Below are 23834 nucleotides of genomic sequence, written 5' to 3' on the forward strand. Positions count from 1 at the left end.
CAGTAACTAAATTGTAAACATCTCAGCATTACTATAGCTAGCATTCATTTCATCATCATGTAATAGGTATCAAAAGTCATCCTGTGTTAAGCAGGTAACTTGATACATCACTTGGACAATATCGGTCACAATGCAAAGTGACTTCATTGTGAATCTATGAACCAAGTTGCCACCTATAAACTGTGCTACATAGTGTATGTGAATGTAGTTGCCCATCTGGTTTGTATGTTGAAACTATTGCTTCTGACAGAGCTAATCACCAAACAGTGATATCGATTATAAACTAACTAGGAGAAATCGAAAACTAATTATTGCCGTGTGTTGTGCATTATTTACTAAACTTTTGTAAGGTATTTCTATGACAGCAAGCTCGTAAACACACAGTACTAGAGCAACTACCTCATCAGGAATACCAGGTGAGCAAATTTAAAAAATGTGAAACCATCCAGATTATATGCCTGCTGTGCTGAATATATGTTGATGCATTCTGTGTGGGAAGCTACTTTAAAGAATATTTTAAGGTTTAAGGATCAGTCACAGAATAGATGGTTTGATGAAGAATGTACTGAATCTGTTGCGCTGATACAAAAGTACCAAAAATGAAATTTCTGCTGATACAGATAACAAATCCATCTTGACTTGTTGTGCTTTAATAAGGAATAAAAAGAGACCGAAACAAAGAAATTGTTAATAAAACAGTAAATGGCACGAGAACAGACACCAGATGATTCATTTTGAGCATATACAACCTGGATAAAAGAAATAAAAATGACTATTACAACAACATACGGGATGTAAAAGAGGATATATTAAAATAACTAAAATAAACTGATTGCAAGCAGAAATACTATTTTGGAAGAGTATTAAATAAGTGACATCAGCACAATCAACAATAATACAGAATTAAAATCATACAAATGCTTACTGATGGGACTTTACTGTAAGAAGTGAAACTAAGTATACAGAAACTTAAATTATGTAAAGCAGATTGCAGTTATCAGCTGACATTTGGAAAACAAAGAATTTACCTATACCTGAATAGCTTCATAATTTAATTGTAAAAATGACAAAAGGAGCAAATCCCAGTTGAGGTGTTTTAATGTTCCCGGTACATAAAAAAGACAAGATTCAGCTATCCGTACAAAGTGTAAAGGATTTTTGTTGCACAATTCTAATTAAAAAAAGTCTCCAAACACAACTTTTGTTTAAAGATTACATCTCTGGAAGAAATTCTTGATACTGTGGAGGCTGATTTTAGAAAAAATCAATAAAGAACGATTTTTTTTTAATTATTATTATTTCATGCACGTTGCTTGAAAAAAGATATGTAAATGTTTGGGATGTTTACATAGTTTTCACAGACTTCAGGAAAACGTTTGATAGCACGGGATTTCAGTAAGTCCCTGTACCTCTAGATATAAACAGTATATTGTACATTGGGGGACTTACATATTAAAACTGTGGGTACAGCAACTCTTCTTCTTCTTCTTCTTCTTCTTCTTCTTCTTCTTCTTTTTCCCCACTGTAATGCCTTTACAGAAATTTATCTGTCCTCACATCCTCTTTGACATTTTGTGGCACATCTTAGGAGTTCTACGTCAAAAGCCTTCCTGAAAACTGTTGTGCAGTTCCTCATTAGTCTTGTGTCATTGTTGAACCAAATGGGGCATCTTCGTTCCCCACGAATTGTGTGGCATGGTAAAATCTAAACAAAGCTCCAGGGCCTGATTCAACCCCTATCAGATTCTATATTACATTTGCAATCAAGTTATCCCCTCTTGTTAACCATAATATACTGTAGACACCTTGAATAACAAGCTGTGCCCGTGGATGGAAGGAAGCACAGGTCGCACCCTTTTAAAAGAAGGTTAGCAAAAATTATCCACGAAAGTATTGTCCAGTATCCTTGGTATCAATTTGTCATAGAATCTGAGCTCCAAATGTGATGAGGTATCTTGAACAAAATAACAACCTCCATGTGGAACAGCATGGGTTTCGGAAATAGCGATCATGTGAAACCCAGCTCATGCTTTCCTCACATGAAATCTAAAAAGCCATGGACCAAGGCAGGTGATTAGATTGAATTCACATGGAAATACTTTATCGAAGGATTATTTAATAATAATAGTGGCATCAACACAATCAACAATAATACAGAATTCAAAATCATGAAATATTGATTGAAATACCTTCTCTGCAAGAACTGAAACAAAGCATTCAGAAACTAAAATAAAACTGATATCATTGACACACTGATTTATAGTAGGATTTTTGAACATGCATTGTGTTTGGTCATTATCGGGAATTGGCACAGAACCAGCACCAATTTAGAAAATTTCATACTTCTGTGTCATGATAGCTCTTTATCCATGCAACACAATGAATGTTATTGGCAGGGGATCTCGAGTTGATTCCATACTTCTAGTCTCACGTTGATTCCATATTTCTAGCTTATCAGAAGGCTTTTGACACTATTCTTCACAAGTGGCTTTTAATCATATCATACACCTATGTCTCAGTTGTGCAACTGGATTTGCGATGTGCTGTCAGAAAAGTCACAGCTTGCAGTAATTGACAGTTTCTCTGGGGCTCTGCAAGCAAGTGCAGGTTGTTTTGTATTATTGTGAACAAGTGGTCAATGTGCCATGGATACGGTGCACATAAGAATAATTAAAACCAAAGCATTGTTTAAAACAAAAGTGTTTTCTGTTATGAGGAGATCTTTTCACAAAGTTTCAATCATCAACTTTCTCCTCTGAATGCAAAAATATTTTTTTTTTACTCCCACCTACATAAGAAGACATCAGAGTTCACATCAAAAAATTTTGATGTTCATTTTTTCCACGTGCTGTAAGTGTGGAACAGTCAAGAAATAGTCTGAAAGTGATTCTGCTGAGCACTTGTAAAAGTGTGAATTGTGGAATCGTCACATACATGTAAATACACTGTTTCTCGACTTCCAACTAGCATTTGATTCATTTATTGAGAATATGATAGTATGGGGTATCAAGCAAAGTTTGGGACTAAATTGGGGAATTTCATGGGGGAGAGAACATAGCAAGTTACCTTCGATGAAGTGCTATTGACAGACTTGGAAGTAACTTTGGAGTGCCCTAGGGAAGTGTCTTGGGACCCTTGCTGTTCATCTCATATATCAATGACCTTGTGGATTATATTAATAGTATTCTTAGTGTTTTTGCAGGTGGTTAAGTTACCTATAGTGAAGTAATCTCTGAAAGAAGCTGCATAAAGGTTCAGACAGATCTTGATAATATTTCAAAGTGGTGCAAAGACTGGCAACTTGGCTTAAATATTGAGAAATGTAAAATTTTGCATTTGACAAAATGGAAAAAAAGTACCTTATGACTGCAATGTTGTTGAGCTGTAGTTGGAACCGGTCAATTCTTACAAATACCTGGCTGTAACAATTTGTTGGATATGATGTGGAAATTTGTAGGTCGCAGTGGTTATTTGCAGATGAAGAGGCTTGCCTAGGATAGAGTAGCTTGTAGAGCTACATCATACCAACCTTCGGACTGAACACAATTACTTAAAGTGTAACAGTCACATATGGTCAGTCATAGGTAAATCAGATGGCAGGCTTGGGTTCATTAGTAGAATACAAGGGAAATTCAATCTACCTACTAAAGAGATTACTTACAAATCATTCTTGTGACCCGCCTAGAATATTATTCAAGAATGTGGGACCTGTACCAGATAGGATTAACATGAGATATTGAACGCATACAAAGAAGGGCAACACGAAAGCTTATTTGACCTATGGTAGTGTGTCACAGAATGCTGAAAGAACTCAATTGGCAAATGCTTGAATATAGATGCAGAACATCCCATGAAAGTCTACTTAGTTTCAAGAATCAAACTTCAAGTGATGAATCCTGGAATATTCTACAGCCACCTAAATATTGCTTCCATAGGGATTGTGAAGATAAGATTAGTCTAATTACAATGTGCACACAGGCATTTAACACTTTGGAGACCAAGCACGAGTGTAACTCTAGCCACCCCTTTGTGTTATAAAGACCCCACCCAAGTAAAGGTTGGACTACAATTTTCTCGATGTGCGAGCCATATCTAGTGCTTGAAAACTGGAGTCGTTTCACATGAGAACAATGTATGGATGTCTTGCTACCTATCGACTACTTTTGTTCGTTTATGCACTACGCTTTGCAGTTTGCTGTAATTCTGCTACAAATACGTCATGTTTGTTGAGTGAGCAAGAAATTGCTCAATAAATCATCTCTCACTTTTTTCTTGGGGGATAATTATACTTTGTGTCATCATTATTTGTAACCTATCAAAGAACTAAAGTAAATATGAAAAATAAATCTTGAAGCCTGGTTCTTTTTTTAGGTATGTATTACTCTTAAAGATACATCAGTTACATATGTGCCCGTACGTAACACATTAAATAACAGCATAAATGGCTAGGCTGCTGGGCCCAATATTATTCTAAATGGCTGGTCTCCAAAGTGTTGAGCAATCATTCTTCCAGAATGAACAGGAAAAAGCTAAAGCTATAACAACTGGTACAGGAGTCATTGCCATGTACTATGCATTTCAGTATTTTTCAAAGTTGGGATGCCTATATAGGTATCCTGATACATATCCTGGCCCATATCATAACACAAGTCAGGTTACTTTTCAGTTCTTGCCTATAACAGAGATTCTCCTTGACCAAAAAGCCATACTCGTCCTGTGTGAATAGTGATAACTGCACATTTGTCAGAAAATATATATATATATAATAGAGAGAAACATTCCACGTAGGAAAAATATATCTAAAAACAAAGATGATGTGACTTACCAAATGAAAGTGCTGGCAGGTCGACAGACACACATACATACACACAAAATTCAAGCTTTCGCAACAAACTGTTGCCTCATCAGGAAAGAGGGAAGGAGAGGGCCTCATCAGGAAAGAGGGAAGGAGAGGGAAAGACGAAAGGATGTGGGTTTTAGGGAGAGGGTAAGGAGTCATTCCAATCCCGGGAGCGGAAAGACTTACCTTAGGGGGAAAAATGACGGGTATACACTCGCGCACACACACACATATCCATCCACACATATACAGACACAAGCAGACATATTTAGAGACCAAATGCTTGTGTCTGTATATGTGTGTGTGTGCGAGTGTATACCCGTCCTTTTTTCCCCTTAAGGTAAGTCTTTCCGCTCCCGGGATTGGAATGACTCCTTACCCTCTCCCTTAAAACCCACATCCTTTCGTCTTTCCCTCTCCTTCCCTCTTTCCTGATGAGGCAACAGTTTGTTGCGAAAGCTTGAATTTTGTGTGTATGTTTGTGTTCGTTTGTGTGTCTGTCGACCTGCCAGCACTTTCATTTGGTAAGTCACATCATCTTTGTTTTTAGATATATTTTTCCTACGTGGAATGTTTCCCTCTATTATATATATATATATATATATATATATATATATATATATATATATATATATATATATATATGTGCTCATGCACTGTTCTTTGTGGTACTTGAAGACAGTTGTTTTCTGAGTAGATATAATTGAGACTGCTCAATTAAGTGAAGACAATGCGCAATTCTTCTTGTGGGAGGGGGGGGGGATGTTTACTGGAACTTCTCGGCACATTGTATTTATCAGGAACTATACACAGAAAACAAAGAAAAATTTCCTATTCCAGAAAATTAATACATGTTTTAAAAATGTTTACTCAAATTTAAGAGTTAATGCACAGAAAAGTCTCTCGGAAATGTTCTTTGATACGTACGTAGTCAAACAAGGAGATACTACAAAGTGCACTTTGTTCAGTCTAATTGTACAAATACTGCCAAGAAAATAATTATCACATCTTCAAACAAAACTGAGTCACAGGTTTAACCTAATGGCATAGGCAGGTGATGCACTAATTTTGGGAGAGAGTCAGCAAGACTTTACTGAAATCACAATAGTGTTATGCAAGTTACTTGGTACATTTACTTACCTTGGGATAATTAAGTTACAGTCGACAAAAAAGGGTATAGGTATATTATATATTGCTTTAGGCCTGCAATATAAAAAGTAAACTTAATTCAAGAAATCCTGGGATGCATATACGTAAAACTCATAACTATGCTATGTTCGCTTGTGCTATCTGGACATAATCAGAAAAGGCAGAACTAAAAAATTTTAAAGATAACTTTTAAGGAAGATATTTGGTCAAATCAAAGTACAATCATAGCAGAATGGAGAAACAAATTCCATAGGCTACGACATATACTGAGAGCCAGACATCATACTCTAAATTAAAGCTGTAAGACTTCGCTGGATTGATCGCTGCCCCTGAAGAAAGGAGATCCACCAAATACGTACAGAATGTCCTCAAGAATGAAGACCCATGCCGCGATCTAGACAATGTTTCTCTGACAGTATGAGAGAAGATAGGAAAATCCTATACATAAGAAATCGGAGAAACTAAATGCAAGGATGGTACTGCTTGGTAAATTATTGTAAAAGCAGCAGACAGAGCCTTCGTAGCTTATTGACAGTAGCAACCAACATTAGTAACTTTAATAGCATCTGATATGCTGGTGCCGTTTGAACTTCCCTCTTAACCCCCACCCCTCCAGGAATGACTTCTCTGGACTGCAGCACATCATCTGTTCATGCAATACCACTTTGTATAATCTACCACTACCTTCCTTCCCACTCCCTCTCTTACCTAAATAGTATATACAACTTTTCTCCCAAATACGCTTCCTCCTATCCCCCACCCTGCTCTCGCTCTTGCTCCCTTTCTCGAAGTTCCAATCATGTGTCCCAATACCTCCCCACCCTTCCTTAAACTCTACATTTTATCTCCTCCAAGTAGCACCATGCCTATAATATTTGCCTAGTCCCATCAACCTGAGGAGCCGTTTGCAAACAGTCGATGTGGCATTGGTAGGTGTGTACATTTGTCTCTCTTTATGGCTGTTTTTGTGAGTTTGTGTACTAACACTAGAAAGGGCATTGTAGTTTGAAAAAATTACCGTGCCAAGAAGGAACAGAAGACTACATTAACACAATAATGGAATTGGAACAGTGGTCACCATCAAGTTATGGTCTCACATGCATGGGGGCATCATACACTCTGTTTTTAAAGGATTCTTCCTTTTTTTTTGCTCAAATTTTCTTCCTCTGTTTAATTTTTACTGGGAAGGAATAACTTCTCGTTTCTGTATTTAAAAATTATATTATCAATAATTGATTATTTTCAGAATTACATTTTGTGGTATATATATGTATAATCTCGAAACTTATCCTCTTGAAAAAATTACTTTGTTATAGTTTATTTGGCTATCAGTTGGCTGGAAATAGTAGCTAAAATATGACTTAAGTGTACTAGAGACATACAAACAAATTAGACTTCTCAATTCTAAAATCCAGCAGAGAAGGAAAGATAGCTTTTTTGGTAGCAAAGCAAAAACTTCTAAAAGGCTTGTCTATTCCATTAAAAAAAAAAAAAAAAAAAAAAAACTGAAGACTTTAGAGGTTTTATAACAGTATGCTTCGGTATCGACAAAGAAAGGTATGATGTCACAGATGAGAACCCCTCCACATTCCTTGCAACATTTTCTCCACAGGAAGGGATTGATTTCAAAGATTTTGAAAAAGCTGTAGAACTCTTTCACCTAAGTGAAAATATTTGCATAGATGACCCATATGAAGATTACCTTAGTAGCAGTGTGAACAGAGATGGTGATTATCTTCAAAATTGGCTTAAATTCTTTCCTTCAGTAGCTGAGAAAGGTGTATCAAGTATTTACAAAGTGGCAGGGTTTTTGTTCAGTATCACTGGCTTCAATGACCCTTTGGAGTGAATTGTTTCATTTATGAAAAATAAATGGTGTAACACAAAGAGGTTTTAAGGCTGATAACAATGTATCTACAAAATGCATATTTTGAGATGAAGGCAAAAGAAATTTTGAAACAGTAGGAACACAATTGCTCCTGCTGTCTAATTCACATTGCTGAAAGCTGTGATACTTCATGGTTCTTAGAGAGTGTTTTCATTCATTCAACAAGTGCTAGCTTTAATAGTGAAGCAGGTATGTCAAAATGGACAATTTTGTCGGTACGTCGTCATTACTCTAAACTGCACACAAGAAACAGATGGTCAACAGATTTAATAAAGGCAGAACTCCAGGTGATAGTGAACCATGAAAGCATGCCCGGTTCAGAAAAGTTTAAAACTGCAAAAAGTTATATTCTGTTACTAAAAAGTGCCGAAGTTTCAGTGAAATACAACTAGACCCAATCTGAATGTGATTGACTAGCCCTTGAAAATGATAAATATGTCCTTTTTGGTGTTTAGATGGGTGCTTCTGCACAATTTATATTTTGTGTGCTTGATTAAATATATGGAAGGGCCACATAATTTTCTACATGGTACTAGCTCTGTAAATATTGTTATGAACAAATAACTAGTTGTCACTCTTTTCATTTATTTTACAAAATCTGGCAGCCACCAGCCGATGGCACTGTCATATTTGTTCAAATTATTTGAAAGGGTTTTCCCAAAGCTGTAACATCTGGTACAGTTGTTTGTCTTTTAAGAGGTCACAATTAAGACTCCAGGAGCCTCTTCCTCTACTGTTTGTGAGGCAAGGGTCAGATGGATGTGATTTTCGGTGCGGTCCAAAAATACAAGGAGCTAGAATTCTACTTTCCATATGTTGGGTTGGTTGGTTGGTTGGTTGGTTGGTTTGGGGAAGGAGACCAGACAGCGAGGTCATCGGTCTCATCGGATTAGGGAAGGATGGGGAAGGAAGTCGGCCGTGCCCTTTGAAAGGAACCATCCCGGCATTTGCCTGGAACGATTTAGGGAAATCACGGAAAACCTAAATCAGGATGGCCGGACGCGGGATTGAACCGTCGTCCTCCCGAATGCGAGTCCAGTGTCTAACCACTGCGCCACCTCGCTCGGTCCATATGTTGGGTAGCAGGACTTTATGCACATAAAGCTTGTTCAGCCTGCCTGTGCAATAACATAGGAATATGCTATCGTATTTTGGTGATTTTCTTTCACGAGTTGTAACAATGCCGTGGATTAAAACATTTAGCTCCGCAGAGAAGTTAAAATTGGTGTTCTGATATTCTCTTTTCAAGACACAATTAAAGTTACCTTAAACAAATGGCATATGTACATTGCTACAAAGTCTCACCTTTGCCATTCATCCCTCTAGTTTGCAACATCATCTGAGACAGACAGCGTGGTGATAGGGTATGGTAAAAAATATGACAATCAGTACCATTGCATATAATCCAGTTTTCAACATAAACTTGTGATGGTCATTGCTGACACTCTGGGTGGTATATTGATAATCGGTAACAGCTTCTCATATGATGTGACAGTCCAGATGTGAATTTGTGTCCTGCTGCCATTCAAATCGGGACAATAAGCATGCACAACCTCGATACAAACACCGAGACTCGGATCTGACAGTCTATGTGCAGCATTTTAGGCAACACTTTTTAAGAAATCTCTGTGCTTCCCTGCAGAACTGCACCGAAATTCAATTTGTTAGCTGAACTAAGCTTTTTGATACTGTCCTGGTATGTCTACAACATTTACCGTAATGTGCATCACAGAGGATGCACTATTGTTTCTCACTGTGATGCAAGAGACGTGGTTTTTTTATCTGGTTGGAGCATCTGTTTCGCAGTAATGTGAATGTTCTGTTAGTATTTAGATTGTTGAATTATTAATACAAATTTCAGTACAAACTGCAAAGTCTGCGATGGAATAAACACAATGTAAAATGTGGCACTGAATAGATTATAGGCCCATAAATGGGACTGAAATTGTCATTACAGACACAGGCAGTTACATGGTTAAATTGTTCCAGTCTGAGGTAATATTGGTTAATCTGGGAGATGCTGTTTTGCAGCTGCTTCATGAATGTGGTTGGAGAATTTGGGGAATGTGTGGATATGGCACAGGAGGTTTGTTTGTGTTCAAGGTTTGCAGGGTTGTGCCTTGACTGAAGGCCTTACAATGCATCCTTTGACACCATGAACCTCCTGGCCTCAGGCTTCGCTAGTATTTGCTCCAAACATATTTCCATCCCTGCCCCTATCCCTTTCACTTCATTAATCTACACCCACACTGCTCACTCTATGGTCCCGCTGTTGCTCCTCTTCACCTTCTTGATTACTGATCACTTGTTGTTGTTTATCGTGAATCAGTTGAAGTTCATACAATTCTGGTATACTAGACTTTGCATTGTTTTCATAAGAGTTTTTGTGTCACACGTAAACATATGGTGGAAAGTAAATGAAGTGCACTATTTTTGTCTACATCTACATGCACACTCTGAGGTGCACGCCAGAAGGCACTTCTTGTTGTACCATGTTTTAAAGTTTCTTCCCATTCCATGCCCTTGTGGAGCACAGTAGTAACTTAAATGCCTCTGTGTATACACTGTGATCTGTGTTGTTTTGGGGGCCTCTGTGGAAGTGACATGTAGGGGCCGTAGTATATACTTAGATTCCTCATTATATACTGGTTCTTGAAAGTTTCTTAGCAGGCTCTTGCAGAACAGCTGACATCTGTCTTCAAGCATTTCAATTTTGTGTAATAATTTGCCAACATAGAGATGTGACACACTTTGAGAGTTCATCTTGTTGTTTTTTTCCAGACGCACAGCTCTCTCAAACCATGTGGTGTATAGGTGCTCTCTGCGTATTAATGTTGTTACAAATTATAAAAATTAAATAAAGTGACATTTTAGTGCAATTGTTAGTCCATATTTGTTACAGAAAATATTTTCAAATACAGATGTAAGTATTTTACATTTTATTTCCTGTAACTTTTAAAATCACTTTATTTGAAACAAGAATTGACTCGCAGTTTTCTGGATTTTTTAAAAACTTTGTTCATCATGGAAAGCAAAGGTTTGGGAAGGAACAATGAACTAAAAGCTGAGATTAAACTCTCAGAATACTTGTAATAATTATGTATGTGTCACAGGTGAGGTTGGCCATTTGAAAGAAGAAGGAGGGATTCCTACAACCTCTAGCATAGCGGGTAGGCCGGCTGGAGTGGCCGAGCGGTTCTAGGCGCTACAGTCTGGAACCGCGCGACCGCTACGGTCGCAGGTTTGAATCCTGCCTCGGGCATGGATGTGTGTGATGTCATTAAGTTAGTTAGGTTTAAATAGTTCTAAGTTCTAGGGGACTGGTATAACTGAAAGAAATAGCAGGATGCAAATGGAAACAGAAGATAAACAGAGGCGATTAGGGAAAGGGTGTCCGCAGAAGTTTATCTGGGTGGACGCGCAAGACTCTAAAATTGCCATTTTTATTATAAATGAGTGGGTCAGTTTCGAGACTTGTCATGCCGCAAGAACTATATTTAATAGGTGACACACAAAACTTATGATAACCCAGAAAAGTTATAGTTATGCACTTGATATTTGTTATAAAATGAGAATTGTATATTAAATAAAAGCTCTGTATTTCAATTATGGAGGGATGACAAGTGCCCTCTGTTGCACTCCTTGTGGAAATCTGTGGATGACAAAGAAGAGTAGGGGAATGTAAAATAATATAAAAAACAGTACAATATTATGAAAAGGATAGTTGTTACTCAAATATTGTTAATATTCTGTCCCGGATTTTCCATTGTTTGATAAAAACAGTACGTAGTGATATAGAGAATAAGAAAAACAGAGTTGTAGGTGAAGGTTGGTGGAAGAATGTCAACAGACAAAAGTAAAGTGCATAAATACAGAAATGGCATGCAGTAAGTACAAGTAGTTTGGAAGCAGTGTTGAGGTCTAACTGATATGCTGCTTCTTATGCACAGTGGTTAAGATGATGATCTGCTAAGGAACCATATACTATTTCTGAGCCAGCGATCAAGTACTATATGATTTCACATTTTGTAGGTATTGCTGCCTCCCCCCGCTCCTCCTCTCCCTCACCTAGAGATAAAATGAATACTGGGAGGATGTTTTTATTTTATTTGCAATCAAATATCAAGAACAATTAGGAAGGCCCTTTCTTTTCTAGTGGGTACTTAACCCAAAAGCACATGCGTGGGGTAAAATATACCCCACTGTTGCTTTGATAAGTAAGTAACATTGTTAGATAAATTCTACAAATTTGATCCTCCATACGCCTTTCAACTGACTGTCCCTCCTTGTAATAGTGTATGAGTTGCCCAAGTTACCACATATGTGATAATGTAGCCACTGAACTGTGGGAATAGAAAGTGTATTTTAACATGAAAAAGACATGGTATCCTATGTAGAACATGGCGCAAACAAATATAAGATAACTAATGAGTTTGAGAGGGAAAATAGTCTCATTTCAGAGTGATCACAATACATATACTGGCCAAGAGGTAGACAGTGATAATTCAGAGGATGTGGCTGCACTATCTCAAGCAAGCTATGAAGGAAAGGATGGCACTCTCTCGAAAAATTCTTCACTGCAACTCTTTCTCTCGATTATCAAATCTATGAAAAGTTCATCACTTGAGTGGAAGAGCCAAGACAGAAGAAAGCTAGGTCGTCTTCTGTGAGATGTGAAGTGTGTCACCAGTAAAAAGACGAGAAAACAAAAACTATGTGCAAGACTTGCTTTAGGTTAATATGTAAGGAACATTAATTTCCAGTTTGGGAAGAATATATTGGCAATTATTCAGATTAGATATAAAAGACAAACATTCCAGTACTTTTTTCATTAAATACAGCTTTAAAATACTCTAACTTGTGATGTAAACATATATATTCCAATGCCCAGAATAGCTTCTTGAAAATATTTTTACCAATGTGGGTAAAAAATACTACATGCGAGTGGCAATGTCATAAAAATATGGAAATGTGCTTATAGGTTAAAGAATTTTAATATACATTATTCTCTGGGTAAAGGAAACTGAAAGAGATACATGTCGTTTTTGTTAAAGTGATCAGCAGATGACTAAAACAACTACTACCAACAGAAAGTATGGCTTTTGGCTATACCATTTGTGAATTGGGATGAGTAAGGTATTTTACAGCTGAAATTCATTTAACTGCACACTAAAACAGGGATTATGACTTTCATAAATTACTACAAAGATACTGATTACGGCTTAAACTTTCCGCATCGCGTTTTCCCTGATAATGTGTAACATTTGTCACAGTAGACCCTACACTATTTCAAAGTTTTCAGCTATGCAACTAAACACAGCGAAAGGGCGCAATTGACTCCGAAATTTAATTCTTGGTTGATAATCATATTCTAGTAGTGGATACGGGTTTCAACTACGTTTAGTATTGAATTGCTAAGACATATCTTTCGAATATAGCGCCATTACGCGTACTTTGCGCACAGTGTTCCCCGCATTTTTGTCCGTATGAAAAAATCAAATTGTATTCCCGATAATTACTCACTTGTGAACAAGTATAAAACGTACGACTTAATTTTGAAGAGAAGGACCGAAATAATGTCTGACATAAACAGAATGGGACTATCTGGACGCATCTCAGCCATCTACTGTGCTGAGTGACATCGTATGTAGTATCTGCCGTCTCTGAATATCTTTGGTTGAAGTGAATGTAGGGGCTACAGGAAGTAAAGTATTAAGTTATGTAGTCTGATATTAGTTTCCATTTTTAGTGCGTGATTGTTGTTCTTTTTATTGGATGTTTATAAAGTGAAAAACATTATGTGAATAGCGTAACTGACCAAGGAATGCGTTTGGGATGTCGTGAGTGTAATACGTGTGAAAGCTTGTGGAAGATACAAAAAAACAGTCTTCACTCGTCACTAGACACTGTGCATGGAGACATATTATTCTAAGTGTTTGGCTGGGTTCTGTGTTGTTAAAACCTGAGCGACAGACTTGAAAGTGTAGACGCACAATTATATGTGACGTTTTTCCGAGTGCTGTAATGGGAGACCAACATCAAACCGAATGACAGTTGTGTATGGAAATTTCGATGCAGTATCAAAGCGCACAAAATCATTTTTACATGTTCGTCTAGGACGTCTACTGTGCAAAAATGGGCAACTGCTTCAGCCGACCCAGAACCCCGACGAAAAAGGACGGCGTTGGACTTCCAGCTCCAGACCCAACTCCTGTAGTACCGACAAATGCACCTTTGGCAATACCATCACATGAACAACATAGAGAAGTTAGGAATGGACCAATGCCTCCCATTCCTGATGAAGGCTCCACGAATGCCAATGCAAAAATCTTTGTTGCTTTATATGATTACGATGCACGAACTGATGAGGACCTTAGTTTCAGAAAAGGTGAACATTTGGAAATACTGAACGATACTCAGGGCGATTGGTGGCTTGCAAGAAGTAAGGCTACGAAGCAAGAGGGATATATTCCGTCTAATTACGTGGCCAAGCTGAAGTCCATTGAAGCTGAACCGTAAGTAATAATTTAATTAAATAGGCCTAGTTCAATCTTGTTGATTGCTTCAACATTTTTTCCATAAAACATTAATACATTTGCACAATAAAAAGTTAGAAGTATTGTGACTAATAGAGCTTTAGTGAACTAAAGTGAAACACATGATATGCCTTGTCCCAGATTCATATAGCACTAAACAGCATTTGTAATTCAGCGATAATCATTCACAGATTTCGCAATAGTACCAGTTGAACAATATTCTGTCAGTTATATTATTTTCTGATTTGAGAGAAAATTTGCTGCCGTCAAGTTGGATAGTTTGGTTTCTGACATTCAATGGAATTTGTGTTCTCATAATATGATAAAGAACAGAACTGTTGCTAAGTGAATCCAGCAGAAAAATATTACTACTGTAAAAACGATGTCAGGTCAGAAGGCACCTGTGTGGTTAGCTTATACCATGTGTAAACATATTGACATATTTAAGCACGTACCCTTCTTTGAAAATTGCAATACTTTGTACTCGTGGGACCAAGAGACGCAGTAAATGTTTCACATGGTTTGTAGTGACTAGTTCGCTTAGATCCCAACTAATAATACAGTTTAGATGTCTACCAGTATATGCTTCCCTGTCATCCGAGAAAGAGTAATCATGGCTGTAATTCATGGCTTCGACAAATCCATGATTCTTGACAGGTGAACGCTCTGTCAACACAACACGTCTGTCAAAATAAAAGATTTTGTTGTTTGGAGACACACAATTTGTGAGATATAAGCTACGATACATACATTAGTGATCAAAACGTCAGTCATCTGTGTGTTTTTGCTTTAGTTCATGTTTAATTACGCAGTGATTTTGGGACTGAATTTTGAGAGATAACACTGAAAGTGGGTGTCATGTCGGAATTGTTGGTCAAAATATTGTATGTCGGGATGTATTTCATTCCGTGAATCATCCTCACATAGTGTACACAAATCTCTGTTAGCTCTTCGGGGTTTATCGTTATTAATGGCAGGATGGGAGCCAAAAGTGGCGTTTGTTATGCTGAATTTGCATCGATCCTGTAATGTTTTGATTTCAGGTCGGAAACATTGTATACACATTTTCATAGTGCTTGGCCAAAATTATCAATCTAAAGCTAGGATGGAAGTAGCGGCTAGTTGTCACATACTGTTACTTTAATACAGTTATAAGGGCGACGCTCAAAATATGTTCCATTAATCGGCACTGAGCTGTGTTCTAGACTTTCATTTATGTAAAAGCCACAAGCTCCTGCTATTATCGAATTCTGTCTCATACTTTAAGAATTTTTTTCTAAAAGCCATCAGCGACATACTAAAACGAAAGAAAGTAACTGAAGTATAGTGCCGGCAATGAACGTCAGATTGTGTTTTCGTTGTTCCAATACGCCAACATCGTCGTGGGTAACACTAGGTTCTTCCAGATGTTGTTTTGCTACCGGCATATTGTTTCACACGGATTTTGTCTGAAACAAATCTGGCGCAACAAACAGAATGTGAAATTACCCCCCCCCCCCCCAAAAAAGTGATAAGTTACAGAAAATACGACGACACAGAATAATATATTGTAAGATATGTGTAGACTACGAATTTTCCGACGATAAAGTGTAAGGGACTTTTTATTGTCTGAGGTGCCCAAAGACACTATCATGTTATAATTCACGACACGTCAAATCGACATTATGATCCATGCCTTATTGATTGCCTCAAAAAACTTTCGGAGGTCAGCGGAGACGTTAATGACATCAGCGAGAATTAGGCGGCATTCTTTCGTTAACTGCATCACCTAGCCTTTTTATCTGTTACATAATGTCTGGCCTTGTAGTTAGGTATTTTTGCGTGGTGTTACCGCAATGTGCCCCGCAAAGTAGGCCTACTATGCTATTGCTCCAGTAGCCGTCATCTACAACCTGCAGAATTTCGTATGATGCTTTTTAAGGAAAAGAGCAAGGCCACGTATGTCCAATTGGTTAAATTTGGGAAGAGAGAAGAGTAACGCCACAAAGACTTAGCACCCGGATAAGTAACAGGGTTTTAGACGCGATAACATCAATTGCTGTCACTGAACAATCCACGTATCAGACGCGTCTAATGTTGGTAAAAATAAGTTGAGAAAATGGCAGTGAACATCCGGGAAACTGCAAAATTACGAAGCAGTTTTCATAACTTCTTTTTGTCACAGCGCATTATATGCTCGGATGTAATTACATCCCTCGAGGTAAAAAAGTTTGTCAGCTAATAAGCGCGTGTCCAAGAAACATCAATCGTGTGGCACATAGTATATTGACTTGAAAATAGCAGATAGATTCCGTCTTCCTGTATTCCCGGAAGATGTTAGACACTGTTCGAAACTGTTGACTGATAACAAAGGCACGATCATACGTTGTCTCAAAACTGCGATTGTTTCTAATAAGTTTCGACTTGAGACACTCTAAAGTTCGCCAGATGCTTCAATCGTAAAGGATATGCCTCGAAATAGCATTAACGGGAGTATCAGATAGAACTATGTTACAGTCTGCTGGAAGTTATCGTCTCCCAATGATTGAAAAGAATTTCAGAATGGCTTCAGAAAGTATTTCCATATGGTTTGGTGCTCGATAGTTCTGTCATTTACTATATTTTCTGATTTAACTATAAACAGGTGGTTAAAGGTTCAGTGTAAATTTATATCAATCGGATAAGTTTAAAGTAAATCTCATACCGCGAGTGATTTTGATAGTAAAGCAATCTTGGTTAAATGTCTGGAATTTGGCACATTGTTTGAAACCCGACGGATGATACAGATTACTTCGAAGCAATTTGAAATAGTATGGATACGTGAGTTCGGCGATAGAAAAGACGTCTGGAAAACTTCTGTTTACTGAGAGTGTTTCTGGGGAAGCGCAGTGCGTATGTTAAAGGAACTTCATGCAAGACTCATAGTCCCATATTGTACTGTGTGGTGTGACATGGTTTTGGAGTCCATGTCACATGGGGCAAGAAGTAGCAGAAACTAAGATTCGTGAAGTTAGGATCGTTAGAGATTGGTGCATCGTATACGAGAATGTAAGAGCGATTAACCGTATTTTAGAATGCGAAAATATATGCCGGATCGAGGCGCTAACTCAGAATTCGTGTATTTTGCGGACACGTCTTACACCCCCCTCAAACGTTGGTTTGACCCTTGTCCGAACTCAAAATGGACTCGTTGTAAGAAAGGAGATGTCGTTTTCGTTAGAATCTCTTGGGTAAATTTAGAGAGCCTTTATTTGGGCATATAGGTAAATAACGTTTCTGCTGCATCCAGCATTTATCTCATGCAATGATTAGGAAAATGAGATGAGATCAGGACACTTGCAGCGCTTACACTGAAACATTTCTCCCCTTGCTCCATACGGGACTGCAGTAATACAAGCAGTAGCTAATATGGATGCAAAGTACCCTCCGTTATGCTCCCCTCACAATTTAAGGTGCCAATTGAAATCTACCACTGATAGAAGAGTTGTGATTGCGATCTGAAATTCGAAATTTGATATGCTGTAGCTCTCCTCTCATCTCCCCCCCCTCCCTCCCCCCCCTCTCTCTCTCTCTCTCTCTCTCTCTCTCTCTCTCTCTCTCTCTCTCTCTCTCTCACACACACACACACACACACACACACCACGGTCATCCGTTACTAAATTGACGATTCCTCGCGGTGTAGCTTGCTCGCCAGGTTTCGAGAGGGTGCGTTTCTGGATGAGGTATCGAGTATATTGCTTCCCCCTACTTATACCTCCCGAGGAGATCACGAATGTAAAATTAGAGAGATTAGAGCGCGCACGGAGGCTTTCAGACAGTCGTTCTTCCCGCGAACCATACGCGACTGGAACAGGAAAGGGAGGTAATGACAGTGGCACGTAAAGTGCCCTCCGCCACACACCGTTGGGTGGCTTGCGGAGTATGAATGTAGATGTAGAATACCTCAGGATATGTACTCAACCGATCCCTTATTTCTGTCAAGCTCTGACCCAGATTTCATTTTTTTCTCTCAGTTTTATTCAGTACATCCTCCTCAGTTCGAAATACCCATGCAGTTTTCAACAGTATTCTGTAGCACCACATTACAAAACCAAGAGTTCCTAGCTCTTAAATTTATAGTCGTCGTTAACAAATTTCTATTTTAAAGAAATGCTTTTCTTGCTATTGCCAGCATGCTCTCTACTTCCGCCATCATTAATAATTTTGCCGCCGTGCCCAAATAGTGAAACTGATCAACTGCTTTTACTGTCTAATGCCAAATCTGATTCTAACAGAATAACCTGATTTAATTCGTCTACATGCTTCTAATCTTGTTTCACTCTTGTTGATATTCGCTCACTCTTGTTGATATTCGTCTTGCAACGTCTTTTAAAGTCACTAGCCATTCCGCTCAGCTGCTTTTATAAGTCCTTAGTCGTCTCTGACAGAACTAGAATCACATATTCTTTTATCGCTTAATTCCCTTTCCAAATTTCTCATTGATTTTCTTCACTGCTTACCCAGTGTACTGATGTAATTACATTGGGGGAGGCCACAACCCTGTCTTAGTCCTTTCTCAACCACTACTCCTGGCATATACTGCTCTGCAAGCCCTAACAACGCGGTGAGAAGAGCCGCAAGGTCGCTCGTAAATAATGTATGTGCGCATGTATGCTTTGCCAGACCACTCGTGGTCAGAATTTATTGAACATCCCAGAATATGTTTATAAGTGAGGTAATATTCATAGACGTTACGTACACGGCAGGATTAGCAGTATAACACAATCGACCAAGAGCTATTCTGTCTGGTCCTGGCCACGCTTCTGGACATAAATTTGCGGCATTTCTTTATGTAAGCTGAAGTGCTTCCACGAACGCGACCATTAGGGTCGTTAACTTTTTGCTCGTTCTTGTCAGGTGTGAATAAAAGCATCCGTGCCGGCCGTGGTGGTCTCGCGGTTCTAGGCGCTCAGTCCGGAAACGCGCGACTGCTACGGTCGCAGGTTCGAATCCTGCCTCGGGCATGGATGTGTGTGATGTCCTTAGGTTAGTTAGGTTTAAGTAGTTCTAAGTTCTAGGGGACTGATGACCACAGATGTTGAGTCCCATAGTGCTCAGAGCCATTTGAAAAGCATCCGTAGCGGTTTGACAGGCGTTGAAGACTAGACTAGTTGCGATGCAGTCTTTAACAGTTTGGAGACTGCAGACACGATCAGCAAAAACACATTTCCAGTACTTGTACAATTATTCTGATGCAGGTTTTTAGGGATTTCTATAAGTCAGTTGCTGAGAACACGACAGGTAAGGTTTCAGGTTCGAGTCCCGCCAGGAAAGTTCAAAACAGTGCACATTTAGCTTGAGGGCGAAAGGTTAATTCCACTTCCCCAGTACATCTCATGTGGTTGAATGCATCGGGTTCCTTAAAAAATCCTTAGCAGTACCCACATCCTTCGTATGACACTCTTGACACATACAGTGCTGAGTTGCGGAGGCAGACTGGGTGAAGTTCGGTGTGAGGTAAGTATCATTGATACTGTAAATGTAAAAACGTATTAATTAGTCAAAACAAGGATCTCCTGACGCGTTTAATGGTAAATAAGTGCTTTGTAAGTTGCTACTGTCGTTTCTATATCTAATCTACGTACACTATCTGGTTACATGTTTACGGCTACCTATTAGTGGACGTAAATATGGGGTGTGTCCATTCTTTGCCTTTATACCTACTTGAACTCTGCTTGGACACTTTCAGTGAGGCCTCCTGAATGTCTGTGGAGTAATGGCAGTTCACTCTTCCTCAGGAGCCAGTACCAGAGACGGTAGTGATGATCCTTAGTGGGATCTGTAGAGAAGTCGACGTTCTGACTCAACCCAAAGGTGTTCCATTGGGTTAAGGTCACGACTGTGGGCACGCTAGTCCATTTCAAGAATGTTGTTGTCCACAAACCTTTGCCTCATAATGGAGCTATATGACAAGGCGCGTTGTTGTGCAGATAGTCTCTGGGCTGTTCCTCTACTGTACGTAGTATACAGTGTGGTAAAATGTGTTCGTATCCCTCTGTGTTTAGCGTTTTTCTTGGGCGCAATAAAGGGACCACAACCTAACTGTGAGAAGCACACCCATTCCGTAGCTCCACCTCACTCACACTTTACTGTTTGTACTTCACACGATGCCAAGTAAATATCTCCAGCAACAAACCCAAAACTTTCTATCAGAATGACACAGTCTTCCACTGTTTACTGGTGTCTCTTAGCACTGGCTACAGAAATGCATGGTGCTGCTCGACCATTGTACCCCATTCTTTGTTACTCCCTAGTGCAGTCATTGTGCGGACTGTGGAACTCACAAGTGATTTTTTAAGCTGCTTTGACACGGTTCTTTACAACCATTCTTCGCATAGCTAGATGGCTCTTATCTCTCAGTACATGAGGTGTGCCTGGTGTTAGTTTAGTTGTTGTTCATTCGCGTTTCCAGTTCAGAATCACACCACCAACTGCCGACTTGGGTAGCTTTAGGAGAATTGAAATGTCGCCGTGATGAATGTGTTACTGAGGTGACATCCAGTGACTAGACCACATTCGATGTCACTGAGCTCTCCTGGTCGACTTACCCTGCTCTCACTGCCTCTCTACTGACATCTCAATACTGGCGAGTCCATCTGTTGTGACCTCTAGCAGTGATTAATTGCACGTTACATAGGTGTGTCTGGATACTTTTGATCAGGTAGTGTATTTGCTATACTTATCACAGAGCGACAGCGAGAGCTGCATTTTATCCCACTGTGGTTTATGCATCCATTTCTACTACACTCTTGTATGTCTTGCTATAGTTGTTTCGACCTAACCAGTCAACTTCAAATAGTTAAAGAATATATCTTGGGCGAAAATGCCGGGCCGAGGTTCTTCAACGTAAGGCAGTAGGATCGTATTCGGCTGAAGCAGGGTTCAAATGTCCCCTGCCGTCCAGATGTAAGTTTCCCGTTCCCCAAATCACGTACGACAAATGCATGGATGGTCGCTTTCGAAAGGAGCTGGCCCAGATGTTGTTCTTTGATCTTGTCCAGACCTACATTATGATTTGTGTCCAATCACGTCATCTTTTCATCGTCATCTTAATTCGAATCTTGCTTCTTCGAAATGGTGGCTGCGCGAAGTCATTACTGACGTCTACTTTCTCCGAAGCAGCTGCTGGCTTACTACAGTTGGGAGCTTTGTATGATTAAGACACCTTGAGAGCTTTGGTCGGGGTTTATCACTGCGTGACGTAGTCTTTTCAGCAAAGGAATGCTGTTTGGTTATATGACGATGGCTGTTAAAATCAAAACAGGTTGTGGCCTTACATAGAATGCGAGTATGATTTCATTAAACCGTGTTACTACACGGATCAAAAGATTTGATACCGGATGTGTTAAAGTCTCGACTGAAGCAGGCAGCAAATGATAACACGGCACTCTTGGGTTTAATTTAATGACAGTTCCCATCGATGCGGTGGTGCGGCAGGTCGATACAACGCGCCTGTGGAAGTATATGCTTTACACCTGCGTTACAGTGTAATTGTCATACATCGCAAGCGAGCTGTGGAATGATAAACTGCTCGCGGGAACTTTAAAGAAGCATATAATGCAGTATTAGGTGTAATACTGCATTATATGCTTCTCGAAAGTTCCCGCGAGCAGTATATTTGCAGTATTTAAATTTAAGGAAAAATAGAAAGAGAACATTTAAAAACTTACAAAATAAAGCAGTAAGATGAAATTCAGTGAAACAGCTGCCAGACAATAACAATAGAGTAATTTAAAATAAAATACTGTGCTGCACTGCAGTGTATAAAATCCACAAAAAATACAAGACTATTTGCAGCACTGTCTGTAAGCTACTGTAGGTTCATTTTTCCGCTGTTTTAAACGAGACAGCTAGCTTTTTTTGTAGCCCATTTGACGCATTTTCTTTGGGCGTGTTGTTTTATGTTCAACAGGTGCAACAACATAATGTGATTTGTTTTACTTTTTCTCTCCATTAACGTGTACACTTCGTTTGTCTCATGCATTTTTTTACGTTTATTGGGATTGCCTCTTTCGGTTACTGTCTTCAGGCTTTGAAGGGTGCGGAAGTAAAAGATACTACAGAAACGCTACTTTTACAACCTAATAGGATTTTTACACCACAAATCACGTATTTGGACATGCGCGGGCCTGTGTGTGTGTTTGTTTGTTTTAGGGGCGGGGGCGGCACTAAGTAGCATGGCACAAAAGCGGCCAACTACTGTATAGGAGGAGTGTTAAAATCCCTGTCTTTCATTTTCCTCAACAACGCCTGATGTTCGGGCGATTCATTAAACAGACTGAGCGGTTCTCGGAAACATTGAAAAAAATTTGCGAAATTTCTGGCCGGTCGGTCAAGACTACACTTTCATTGCCTACCACCATCGACGTATCACTGAAACTTGTCTTCAGTTTTCCAGTTCCAAGGTTTTTTTTTTCCGCTACGTCGTTGAGCTTTTCGCAGTTAAACCAGCCGCCGGATTATGTCCGAATCACACTTCGTGACGAGTACGTGGCATACTAGAAGTAAGCGCTTGTTGAACGTGCGTGTTCGGTGAGTGTATGAGAGAGATGTAGCCAGAATTTCAATAGAGTTATTAATCTGTAAAAGACTCTAGTGAGCGGGTCGAATATTTATCTCCACGGATTTGTCTCTAAGGTGGTATCAATAATCTTAACTGCTCTTTTTCGTGTATGTTTGGTCTCTTTGCTTACTCCATGTTAGTTTTCTATTAGCCTTTCGTTTACTATTTTCCTAAATCTTCGTCAAAGGCGATTATCTGCAGACGCCTGCGTTTTCAGTTATGCCAGATCTTTCGTTCTTCTGACGCATAAACAGGCCGCTGTATTTTCGCATAGCATATCCACTTGCTAGTCCACTTTTACGAGGTGTAACAATAAATTTCATCTTTTTATGTGTAAAAGATGACAGTTTGTCAATAGCGATCGCTACTGGTGATAGTTTCGCGAATAAAAACCGAAATTCGTGAGAGGTGATCATAAAAACCAGCTTCTTTCAAGGTTCGGCGAGACCATGATTGTAAAAGTGGAGGAAATCCGACTTCAAGAGTTAACATAAAGTCCCACACGGCATTCGGAACAGAGAATAGCACAGGGAAGGCGTCATGTGACAAAGCCTGATGCCCGCTGCGTCATACACTGTAAGAAACCAACGATTTACCAAGCATGGAACACAGGACAAAACATGCGCAAGTACTTTTGTCAAAACCAACTGAAGCATTAAAACTCTAAATGGCGTTCTAATGTAAATGAAGTATAATACATAACACAGTGTGAAGATGCACCTATTAGTGGATACCAGACAGTTTAGTAGTAATGGTGGTGCAGATATAATCATAGGCAGAAAATCACCTATGATGAGGCATGAGGCAGTTGGGGATTAAAAAAAATGATGCGCGTGTGAC

At 39.1% G+C, this 23834-nt stretch overlaps 1 protein-coding gene across 1 annotated transcript in view; it reads left to right on the forward strand.

Annotated features, from left to right (window-relative positions):
- The first annotated feature begins 13554 nt into the window (after window positions 1–13554).
- LOC126262209 (tyrosine-protein kinase Src42A) overlaps window positions 13555–23834 on the forward strand; it is a 194839-nt gene continuing 184559 nt past the window's right edge. Inside the window, exon 1 of the mRNA XM_049958635.1 lies at window positions 13555–14392. Coding sequence (XP_049814592.1) covers window positions 14013–14392 — 380 coding nt within the window. The 5' untranslated portion in view covers window positions 13555–14012. The remainder of the gene's footprint in view (window positions 14393–23834) is intronic.

This window comes from Schistocerca nitens, chromosome 6 (assembly GCF_023898315.1).
Source record: "Schistocerca nitens isolate TAMUIC-IGC-003100 chromosome 6, iqSchNite1.1, whole genome shotgun sequence".
NCBI classification, from domain to species: Eukaryota; Metazoa; Arthropoda; class Insecta; order Orthoptera; family Acrididae; genus Schistocerca; species Schistocerca nitens.